The sequence below is a fragment of the Taeniopygia guttata genome, chromosome 2 (genome assembly GCF_048771995.1).
Source record: "Taeniopygia guttata chromosome 2, bTaeGut7.mat, whole genome shotgun sequence".
NCBI lineage: Eukaryota > Metazoa > Chordata > Aves > Passeriformes > Estrildidae > Taeniopygia > Taeniopygia guttata.
The window spans coordinates 142,827,471-142,840,028 of record NC_133026.1 but is presented as its reverse complement, the minus strand read 5'-3'; the positions used below and the strand labels follow the sequence as shown (position 1 = coordinate 142,840,028).

General features: G+C 36.1%; 1 protein-coding gene and 1 long non-coding RNA gene across 3 annotated transcripts in view; one reads left to right on the top strand and one right to left on the bottom strand.

Annotated features, from left to right (window-relative positions):
* LOC140682480 (uncharacterized) overlaps positions 1-12,558 on the bottom strand; it is a 155,627-nt gene that overhangs the window by 42,154 nt on the left and 100,915 nt on the right. The window lies entirely within an intron of this gene.
* ADCY8 (adenylate cyclase 8) overlaps positions 1-12,558 on the top strand; it is a 117,632-nt gene that overhangs the window by 72,009 nt on the left and 33,065 nt on the right. The window contains exons 7-8 of one of the 2 annotated variants that reach the window (XM_004174209.5): positions 3,989-4,259; positions 9,630-9,827. In XM_004174209.5, coding sequence (XP_004174257.3) covers positions 3,989-4,259; positions 9,630-9,827 — 469 coding nt within the window. The remainder of the gene's footprint in view (positions 1-3,988; positions 4,260-9,629; positions 9,828-12,558) is intronic. The other variant, XM_030266702.4, reaches the window with a different exon arrangement.

Below are 12,558 nucleotides of genomic sequence, written 5' to 3'. Positions count from 1 at the left end.
AAGGCAAAGTGTATTTCCCCCAGTCAGGAAACATTGCCAGCACATTACACTGTTAACCTTGCCAAGAGATTAACTGTCTTACGTGGTTGCATCAAGTATGACCTTTTTTATTGCTATTTTACAGTTGGCAAGGATTAGTGAGGCTATAGCCAAAAAAGGTAGAAATTGTTTGCTTGTAGAGCCATTTGAAAAGACAAGACAAAAATATTTATTTTTCTTTGTTACCCTTGATTTTCTCAAAATGATCAATTTTTTGTTTTCAGCCCTCACAGTCCACAGAGGTAGCCCAGATTTTCCAGTTAGATGTTGACCATTCATGAGATTTTTCCAAGCTTCATTCTCTCACATTTTTCATTCAAATGATACTATGAGATACAAAGCTATAATTTTTATTATTTCATAATGCACAAACTGTGGGAAGAATTATGTGTTCATGTATCAATAGTCTAATAAGTTGTTATAAACAGCAAGATCTCTGGGAAGTCTTTTAAATAATTTGATGCTTTAATAGGTGTTTTGCAGTATTTATCTTAACCTGTCTATATGTGAAAATGTATGGTTTTCCACTAAAAATAACCTAGTTTCTTTCTATGTCTCAGTGTCTTATGTGGCTGATTCACCTGAAAGTTGAATGTAATTTCTGCTTGATTTGGCTTATATATCATGCTAGTTTGGATGATACAAATCCTCGATTTGAACAGTAGTGATTACAGGAATCTTCTGTTCGCTTTCAGTTCCACCTGCCATTATTGAAAGATGTAGAAAAGATCACCTAGACAATTCCAATTTTAGCCATGGAATTTGGAAGCAATAGCAGCAGACATCTTTATGTGAAAAAAAAAATCTAAATGGTGCTGTCACCTTGAATGACAGAGATTTTAAGTCATCAGAACTGAGTCATGTGCTGTCCTCCCTACACACGCATAAGGATCTGTCAGAGCTGTCATGTTCCCAGGAAATTGGAAGGAAATTTGCTTCATATATTGCAAATGCAGGCCTATCCAGAGTTCTACATAGTAAACTTTATCCTAATATATATTGTTAGAATTAGCAGAAAATGAAATTCTGCATGCTTTGAGAACAACTTCTGTACTCTGCATATGTCACCCATGTATGAAATTTCAGAAAAAAATTTCATTGTCTACTGCTTGTCCCACATGGTAGCCCCAGATGAGCTATGAGCTTTGTTCACATGAGCGAATTGATCATCTAAGTTTCACCATTCACACCTGCAAAAAGCCGAGTTTGTTGCTGTTAATGTGTGCAAGTTGCGTGGCTATTAATGAATGACCTAGAAAATGCACAGATAAAATGCTGTAGATAAAATGTCTGGCAGGTTTTCAGTCTATCAGAGCAGAGTGATTTCCTGGTATCAGTGTGCCAGCAGAACAAAGCCTGTATATGACAGCAATGAACCAAATCCCTCAGAATAGTGATTTACATCAGTTTGCTAGTGTGCAGAGCAGATTTAATAGATCAGTTAAGTTCATTTCAGCCTCTCCTTACTTCTCCCTGCCACCAGCATCCAAATCCCCCTACTTTTTATAATAGTGAAGTTATTCCCATTCCTAGAGCAGCTTCACCAGGAAAGCTGCCCTGGGGTTATGAGCAGTCCTGCTCTCACTGTAAAATAAGAGCAAAGATGAACTGCAGCATTTTCCTGAGGGCATAGTGGAGAGATGCAGCTGAGGATGGGAAACATCCTTTCACTCACTCTGAGAGCAGGAAAGAAGGGGCTCAGCTCTTCCCCTCAATGCCTGCCTGTTCCCCTTGAGCCCCCATGAGCACGGGTGATGCAGGGAGAGATTGCACCTGACAGAAGGAGCATAAACCAACAGACCAGCTGCCGTGGGAGAAGGCAGTTAGGAGCACTGAGAAAAAAAATGGTAATTCCCATTTTTCCAAGAGTAAAAAATGTGCCTACAACACCTGAGAAGGAAATCTTGTGATCTTGTAATCAGTGGCATTCTTCTACCAGGATTCCATTTTCTGATAATTTTTACTTAGTATATCTAGTTATTACTCTCCAGTAGTGAATTGCATGAATCCTCGGTACTAATTAATTTTCAATGATGTCTCAATGACAGGTATCATCTAACACTGTGAGCCTAATATGCTTTCAAGAGGAGGTCAGGCAATATTTTTGACTTCAATACTCAAGTTCCTAATGTACTGTATTTGTAGAAAATGAAAAGGTATCTTTCCACATTTGAAGATTTTTAAAGCGAGCAGTACAAAAGGTGAAGCCAGAAAATACTTATAATCTGCCCACTATTTATTAATATTTGGCCCATCTAAGGATATCACATTAATATCTATCTCTATACTCTGGTAAAGCTGTTATCATATCCATCATAAAATCCATATTTCAGGGCTTTATTTCCTAAAATCTATTTGTTGAATCTAAAGAGATAGATAGTCACCTTGACAACTAGTATATCACTTACTCTTTCTTTTTTTTTTTTTTTTTTGCTTTAGTTTTAGGTTAGTACTTTGCTTAAATCAATTTAGCCTATTTGGATTTCTTAGAGCAAGGAAACTCATCATCTTTCTGAGAGGTCACATGCTTTGCTGTTTAAGTCCAGGCCAAATGTTGCTTATATTTGAGAAACATTTTTACTAGGTTTTATAATGAGTTTTATTGATTTTTCACTGCAAAATACTAATAATCTCTGTGATCATTATAACAACACAACTTTAGAAAGATATACAGAACCTGGGAAGAAGCAGGGAAGTTGAGACAGCTTAAAAAATGACTGGGATACAAATTTTTGATCTTTTAATTAGATGTTGATATTTAATGCTCCACATGGACAGTTTGTGCCAAGTTGTAATACTCCTGGGCACTTCATACTGCTTAAATACAACCAGCACTTTATTTTCTAGCAATGTATACAAATCATAAATGCCCTCATAGTCTTTTATTCCATCAAAATATTTTGCAGTTCAATTCTGTATTGGCATCCTTTGAGTTACAAAAAGAAGTTCCCAAGGGGTGTGCTAGGACCATTTCCTTCACAGGAGGAAGCCAAATTGTGGTGCCTGAGAAAAGCAGCACAGCATGTGTCATCAAGAAAGGATCAAGAATCTCAGTTCACTGTGAATGTTAGGAATATGTATGCAAGTCTGTCTTTCAGAAAGTGAAATACATCCAAAGTTTAAAAATTCAGCTGGTTTAAAGAGTCCACAACTCTTTTCTTTGGCCTAGATAAATGCCTAATTAACAGCTCCTACTGCATTCATGATGCTGCATTGTACAGTATAGTTCAGCCAACCGTGCTGATGGGTTCTAGAGGTGTCTGCAATTTTCCTACATGCAGGAACTTGAAGACTCCTTAAAAATGGTTTAGCTGGAAGACATCCAAATTCCTATCATACTGTTGTAAAATTTTAGCTCTTTTGCATGTAATCTCTTAAATTCAACTTCCCTTTGGCCAAAGTTTATTGAACTCATTGCTTACTCTTGATAGAAATTATTATGTTGCTTGCCTTTGGATAGTTCCCCTATTTCCCTAATTCACTTCAGGTGCAATCAGACTACTAATTTCAAATTTCTAAGCTACCTCAGGAAACTGAAGGAAATTAAACACCTTCACATAAATTGCTCTAATACCTACCATTTATTTTTCTCTCTACATACTTCCCTGAAGTACAGTTTGCTTTCCCTCAGAAGAGCATTTTACTTGGGAAGATCTCCCATTAAACTGTTAACTATGAGCAAAGGTATCAGGTGCGAATGTCAAAGTTTGTCCTGTGACAGGACTTTGTGCATTAATGACATCTTATTGATGTAAACATGTCTTGAGATTATTTGACCACAAAAAAAGCTCATGTTTTTAAATGCACTACTTAATTTTCATTGTTTGCAATAGAAACCCTACTATTTATCCATGATGTTAAACATTGTAGAGTTCAAAACCTCCTTCTAACCTATGTGTAGTAGAGCACAATCTACTACAATTTGCTACTACTTATTTCACTTATTCAGGAGGATTCATATCTCCAAAGCCACTCTGGACTGCCTGAATGGGGATTATAAAGTTGAAGAAGGGCACGGCAAAGAGCGCAATGAATTTCTGAGGAAACATAACATTGAGACTTATTTAATTAAACAACCCGAGGAGAGTCTGTTGACTTTACCTGAAGATATTGTGAAAGAGGCTGTCAGCTCCTCTGACAGGAGAAACAGTGGAGCTACGTTTACCGAGGGATCCTGGAGCCCTGAACTTCCATTTGATAACATAGTGGGAAAACAAAACGTAAGTCAAACTTCCTTTAATGTCATTGAGATGAATGCATGATTGAGTGCACTTCAACAATGGAGGCCTCAGAGGAGGCAACTTCATCTTTAACCTTTATTATAACGTGTACTGTAACAGCAGAGGATTGAACAAATCGTTTCAAGGCAGAAAAAATCATGTATCTAAACTGGGAAAATGCCAGTGAAGCAGAGATTTTGGGTTATTTGGTTGTTTTTTTTTTTCCCAGCTGAAATTAAATGCCTCATGTCTTAGCTTTAATTGAACCACTCCACCACTCCATGAAGAAGTAATTAAAAATAAATCTAATGTTACTAAACTAGTTGGAACATTCTAGTTAGAGTATGTATCTCATTATATAGCTTCACTGTAGGGCTAAAGAGATGAGGGAAAGGGTATTTTCCCATAGGAAAACACGTAAAGTAGTTAAATGATATATGAGGGAAGGGGGGGAAAAGCACCTTGTGAAATCAGGTTCTTAATTTCTCATTTTTGTAACAGTAAATATTAAAAACTCATGCTCTAAGATACAATTAAAGTTCACTAGCAGATGAGTTAGACTGTGAGGACATCTGTAGCTAAATAGAAATATGAGATAATAGCAACTTCTCCTGATCAGATATTTTCCAAAAGCACTGCATGACTGTTTGCCAGAAACCTGGGAACCAACAGTTCTTATACAGTAAAAAAAATTATTTTGTGAAGTCTAGTTGTTTAGAGGAATTAAAGATGGAAGGGTTAAAATGCCCTCAGACTCCACTCTTCTCACTGCACTTGGAAGATTGATGAGTCTTTATGATGCAAGGTCAGCTGAAGCTTTCTTTCATTTTCTTTGAGGGATCTGTAATGACATGATAGTTCCTCTCTTCTGCTGCACATCCTTATTCCTACTTGTCTGAACCGTCTGTTGAACCTTAAGCATTATTGTGTGGAGGTCTTGCTTTTGTCAACCGTCTTCTGCTTCTTACAAATGTGCTCAGAAGTGATTAAATTTCACAATCAGTCAGCCCACAGCAGTGTCTTCATCTCTTCAAACTGAATTTGAGCATGGCACAGTTTGCTGTTATATAAAACACCTGTTTTATATATGTTCTGTTCATCTGTGTATCTGCATGTACACTGCCTTACAGTATTCTCTATATTTTGTTGACCTGATTCTATATTGTCATTTCATTAGGAATAGAGATATGGGTGCATGCTGCTGTGAATCTCTTGTGATCTTTCTCTGTTTCTTTCCCTTTAAGATATTCTGATTTCTGTAGTCCAAAAAAATCTGTGCAGAGTAGGCTTTCATTTTTTTGGTCATTTTCTCAGCTAAACCTGGCCTTGATGCTAACAAAAACGAAGAAAAAAATAAAAGATTAGTGGGTTTATACAATTATTGATCTACTCCTAGTGCTAGTAAAAAGGCCTTGAAAGTAATTGAAATAGGCATAGCTTAACAGTCTCTTTAAAACTTTTTTTTTTTCTTATGGTAATAAACAATCTACTTTTAGAACAGTTTCTCACAGTTTTGTTGTTTTTTTTTTTTTAAGGATTTGATGTGGTGTTGGGAAAAGCTGTAATTTTATATAACACAGTTTAACAATAAGCTTTTGGTGGAGACAAGATTTTAAAAACTTGATGTTTTATGTATGATTCAATTATTATGTAATTCTTAATTTACAGTTGAAACAATAGGCAGTATTTCTCATAAATAATGCATTTTAGCTAAAAAATGCAGATGATAGATTTAAATTATACGAGGATGTAGTAGCATTTTCCAGAGGTGTGTCAGTCTTGGACAGAATAAGCATTTAATAACACTAATTAAGCAGCTTAAAGGTCACTGTCAGCAGCAGGCTTTGAGAATCGTCGAAGCGGCAATCCAGCAGTGAATCACTCTGTATGTTTGAATACTTGCCAATAGAATCTAAATTATTTCCTTACCCAACACAAATTACAACAAAATTTGAGCAATTTCTCACACGTATCTCACTTTTAACTCTAGTGATGTTAGGAAGCACGTGAAAAGAAATCTCTGGAATGTTCTTAAGCCAAACTCAAATTTATCCCAACCCACACTCATTACCTCAAACTTGTGTTCTATGAGCAGCCTGAATCAGTGAATTGTAGATGTGTTTATGTGAGTAACACACAAATAACCACTTTTTATATAGGCAGTCACAGATATTATCAACAACTACAACTACAGCCCAAGTATCACTATGTGCTCTTGCTCTGATCGTGAGGTAAGCCAAGAGTGCGAGTTCTTGTCTGAAATTCAGGCATTCCCAGAATAAATGGAGGTTTCTGTTATTGAAACAAGTGTCTGGGCTGCTTTCATAAAGCAAAGAAAATTGGACAGAAGTTACTTTATTTAAAAAGAGTAAAGGCCTCCTCCTCTAGAATGAATTTGTGGCTGTTTAAGTTGGATTTCTTCCACGTACCTTACAAAAAAAAAAAAGCTGAAAGCATAACATGGTCACTGGATATGCTGGAGGAGGCACCTGATGGACCTGTCAGAATGTGAACTAGGGAAAAACAGCACATTAAAATGTGTCTTCTGTAGGTGTATCTTAGTAGTGGCTGCAGTGAAGCTTAACCGTGAGCACAGAAATTATACTAAAAGCCTGCCAAGGTGGCAGACAAGTCCAAACAAAAGTTTTGTGGAAATCAGTTCAAAACCAAGGTACCCACGTGTTACAGCTACCCCACCGTTATTGTTGTTATTTCTGTGCTGAAATGCCCCAGCACTCCCCAGCAGTTTTTAGGCATTTGACCTTTGGTTTTCCTATTTCCTTCCAAAACCTGATGCTTGCAGTATGAAAAAAATAATTTTAAACCTTCCTAAGGTTTTCTAAATGGCACAAACTAAAAATTTCCCTTATTTATAAAATGTGTCTGAAGTTGCAGTTTTATTATTTGTTTTAATTCATCTTCTTTCAGTTTTAGATGTGAGTTTGGTTAGATTATTTTTTTAACAGAACTTTGTTCCTGTATGATGAATGGTTATTGTCAGCTTCAGAAAACTTCAAAAGCCAATTATAGAATTCATAGCTGTGTCTTCCATGGAGCTGCTCACAAAAGTGTAAGAGAGATAATAGCAAGAATCAATATTTCTTTGTGCTTGCATAAAGAAGTCTTAAGAGATGCAGAGCAAAGAGGGGGAAAAGAGACAAAATGTCGTTAGGATTTATTCTTGAGACTATAATTTGTATCTTTTTTTTTTTTTTTTTTTTTCTAAATACAGAGAAGCAGTTTTCTTAAGTATGTACATGCATATGAGAGAGAGGAAATGATGAAACACAAATATGAATTTCATTGTTATATTGTGAATATAAATTCAAATTCAGAGTCTATTTTTTCAAAATGCTACAGGCACCATGGCCATAGTGGTGATATTATGTCATGTTCATCTACCATGAGTTGTAAAACACTTCATACATTCAGCAAGAAGACAAGCCTTCATATCAACCACAGCTAAAAATAGAATTTTAACCAAAATATAGTCACTTACTAGGATGAACTGAGATTATTTGCATTGTATAAATAAAACAAAATGCTCATCAAAAAAATTAGGGACATTCTCCACTCTTGTTTCCAGTGCAGAAGCAGTAACACAAGGTAATTCTGAGAAATAAATTTACACACCACCATCTGATGTGATCTTACCCTTTAACAGGTACTTCAGACACACTCATGCCCATTCAGCCACCAAAAATTGATAACAGCTTTTCTTCCTAGCTCAGTTTAATAAGAGATAGGAGTACTTAAACAAAAGTTGTGTCACAGCATGTAATAATATAACATTTATCCACTTGCCTTGATTGTTTCCTCCACGGCCAGGATATTAATTCACACATATCTGGAACCTAAGCATGAGAAAAGTTTCTTTGGTACTGTTTTTTTTCTCCTAATGTTGATAATAGTTATTTGCTTGACAGAAGAAGGGAGGAATCAAGTAGAGTGTCATCCCAAACATTCTCTACTGAAGTCTTTTTTTTTTTACTAAACAAACAGGAAAATTGCTTTTCACTTTGAAACAGGGGGAAGATTTTCTGCCTGTATTTTGGGATCTTAAATTACTGTTAATAAAATGGGATATGAAATATTATCTGTGACTACAGAGTACATCAACTTGATTTTAGGATTGTAAGGAAAGTTGTCACCTGGGCTTTGGCAGTGGGTACCTCAGAACCTTCCTGTGTTTTAATGTGCTGCTCAAGATTCATTAGAATATGTTTGTTTAATTTACTGTAGTTTGAATATCAAGAAGTGAAACCTCCCTATAGCATTTGCCCAATGTAATCCTGTGATACAAAAGAATTGGCTTTCCAGGGGCATCTGGTGACAAAATATCCTAAGCTCCTGTTTCAACAATGCCCAATAGGAGATAGAGCTGAAGGTCTTTTCAGGAAGGACCTATGGAATAACTTTTCTCAGGCAGAATTTTATTTCCCACCCATAATAATGCTGAAATGTCTGATGCTATGATGTATGAAGTTTCACATCCTTTCCATTCATTAACATTTCTTAACCCTTGGGAATATTACAGTGGTAGTTTCTTTTCCCATTCAACTGGGAAAGAGCTGCTTCACTGTGGTTTGTGTCATGAAATGGCACCATAAAATGGGAATGAGTTATTTTCTTTATGAAAGCAAACTCTAACCCTTTGCTGAAGATGAAACACCCTTCATACTATATCTGCTAGAATTCTTTTGTGAAGCAAAAATATTTTCATTTTTTTCTTTGATTAGTCATTGAAATACCAAAGGAATAATGCATTTGAGATGGTATTTTAAATACTAATATGAATTACAGTTAAATTAAATCATATAGCCTAACTGTAATGTAGACTGGCTGAAATATACCAGTAGTGAAGAAGAACATATTATCTGAAAACCCATGCTGAAGTAATCAGAAATGTCACCTTCTTCACTCCTGACTACTTGATCTGTTCCTTAACTACACACATCCAGTAACTTTGAGATAAGTAAAACGTCACTCGTCCTATGTTGGGGGTTTTGTTTTCTATGGCTTTCATTCTTATTTATTAAAACACACCATTGAGTCAGCTATCCTGCTGTGATTTTGGTGTGTACTCCCCTCATGCATGCTTTAATAATTAAATATCAGATTTGGAAAGTGGAATATAGTCCTAGTGCTCTGTGCAGCAACAAACCTCCCAGCCTGTAAAAATAAGGCATTAAAATGCTCTCCTTAATGTACTGTATGTGTCTAGTGGAACAGAGTTACTATTTTACACTTCTATAGATTTCATTGAATGAATTGCATGGAATGGTTTGCAATGCAACATGAACTAAAACATTGCATTTTTAACCCAAGGGGACCAGCAGGTTTATTCTGTTTGCATGTGCTTTCCCCTAGACTCTGGCTGCCCTAACAAGAAATTCAATAAATCTGCTTCCAAACCATCTTGCACAAGCTTTGCATGTCCAGTCTGGGCCTGAGGAAATTAACAAGCGAATAGAGCACACCATCGACTTACGGAGTGGCGATAAATTGAGAAGAGAGCATATCAAGCCTTTTTCACTGATGTTTAAAGACTCCAGCCTGGAGCATAAGGTAGCTGGGGCTTGGTAGCTGCATTATTCACAACTCAAATTGTAATAAATGTTCACTGAAGTAGAAAAGCTGTAGGTTCTGGCTTGTGTTGGTTTTTTCCTGCTTTCTTTTTCTTTTTCATTTTGTTTCAGTTTTCAGAAGGTGGGGCTGAGCTAGAGTTCATAATACACAGTGACATGATGCAGGTGCTATAATGCTGAAATGATTGCATTTCGTTGTTGGAAAATATGTACACTGAACAAACTCATTTTCTGAAAACTGCAGCCACTGGCTGGGTTGAACTTGGTATTGAGTACAAGCAGTTTTCTGTCAGATGACAGGTTACTTTGGCACTTACAACAACGGAGTACATTAAAAAACTTACATTTCTATTCAAAAAATAGATATCTATATTTTTATAGATATGTTCCTTCCATTTAGTCATAGAATCCCTCTGATGTCCTCTATGCAGCTGCAATATTTATTTCTAGTCAAGAGTAATTTTTCAACTCCCTGTTTTAAACATCCTTCTTAAAAAACCTGTTTCTAAGAGCTAAATATGGTTCCTGTCTTTGCTGCTTCTCAACAGCAATATGATCTCATTAACTTCTCTTTCAGTCTACATCCAGATGTAAGTTATAAGTTTTAAAAGATAAGGTAATGGGAGAACACTCCTTGAAAGCTGATGGCACAGGGTGAAGTTGCACAGATCTCAAATAATTTCATTGACTTTCTTTGATAATCTCATATGCTATGACAGTGCAGCAACAGCAGGTCTGCCATACTATGGGCACTTGACTGAAAGGGAATAAAAATAGCGAGGAATTGAAAGCATGGAGGCTCACTTCTCCATCATCACTCCAACTTCCACTGGAAAACAGACATTTTTACTTGATTCATGAGAGACTAGTCCTCAGCAAGACTGATTAGTAAGAGTTATATCATGACAACTGGAAAATAAAAATTCTGCTTGAAGTATACTTAAGCCCTTATTGCACTAGTAATCTTGTAGAAGAAACAACAAATGTTTGCTAAAACAGAAATACAAAGTTTCATTTCCTCATGAGGATATTTACATGGAGACGCAAGGTAGAATCCCCAAAACCAAATTATCCACAAATAATTATCTGCTGAAAATGAAAATATGAAGATACTTCTTTCAGTGCAGTCATCATGCAAAGCTGACAGGGACCCAGAGCAAGAGAAATTCAAGATGTCCTATATCAAATGAATTATTACAGAAAGTCCCAGAAGTCATGATAATCTTTAATCTTCTCAAGAAACAAGATAAAAAAATATGGTGAAAGTATCTGATTTTTTTTTGGTTAAAGGAGGAAACAGCCTGATCACAAACAACTTGATGAATGAGCAAACTTTTTAGGGGCTCACCTTGCCTTACTGTTCTCTTTAATCACACAAGGCCTGAGCATGGGCTGGTGTAAAAGGACACTGCGCAGAATCAGATCCCATATGCAGAAAATAAACTTTCTTATTATTTTATGTTTCACAATTGTCAGCCACAAAGAAAAACTATAAGGGTAGTCTAGAATTCAGTTTAAATGCAATTTAAGAAACTAAAAAAGATCCATGTCCTAATCTATCACATTACATAGGTCAGATCTAAAACATTAATAAAGATTTTAATTGCATCTGAAGGAAAAAACAAGCCTATTTAAAAGCTAAAATTTTAGCAGGTTTGCTACATTTTCTTCCCAGTAAGATATTGCTACATTTTCTTCCCAGTAAGTGGAGAATTGGGCTGCAGTGTTTGGAGAATTATGCTTTCATTCAGTATTTCCTTAGGTATTAATTCCCAACTATTGCACAGGAAATAAAAACATAAAACTCATTCAGCAAAGTTGACTGAGTCTTCTTTCTGTTCCATAAATTATTCTGATTTCTCACACCAGGAAGGAGTAAAGTTTTACAAAATGTCACCACTGCTTTATTTGTTCTGGCACATCCCCCACCAACAGCTGGACAGCCTCTGGTCAGCAATCTCCTTGGTCTGCTCAGAGTGCTCGGACATCACGAGTGTGCTCAGATAGTGATGGGGAATGTACCAGGATACAGAGGAATGATGTGGATTAAGGGAAGAGGAATCATAGTGTCCTCTTTGTTGTAGACAGGAGAAATTATCTTATGGACAGCATGGGAAATGTCCCTTTCCTCCTGCATGCCGGTACAGTAATTACAGGTTTGTCCTTATAACCTTAGTGTTTAACCATAGGTTTCAGGAAGTCATGGAAAAAAATGCTATTTGAATTATTTTCCTGCAGAAAATAGATATTTCCTCTATCAATCTTATTACTGCCACTTTCGCCCTTCTTCCAGTCCATTTTGGAAACAGAAAAATCAGGTTTTTAAACCTGATAGCTGAGATCCTGGCCAAGAAGTGTTAACTTTACCTTGTTCAGTGAGAATTGTGTCAATGTTCTGTACCTCAAAGAATAGAAAAGTGAGTAACCACATGAACAATAAACTATATTTCTTCTTCCTGCATTAGTAACAGGACTACCATGGTGTGGGATCATGGGATGACATGAATGGATCGGAAATGTAAGACTGGGCTTCTGTTTAAACAGTCTGCGTTGGTTTGCATTTTTTTAACTATAAAGCAAGTCCAGATATCAGGTTTACACTAACCATGAAATTTCTGTATTTCTTCCTTTAAGATTTCAAAAGGTTAGGAAAAAAAAAAACCACAGAACAATTCTGGAATCAATATGCACAAAAGTACTATGGAGTGATC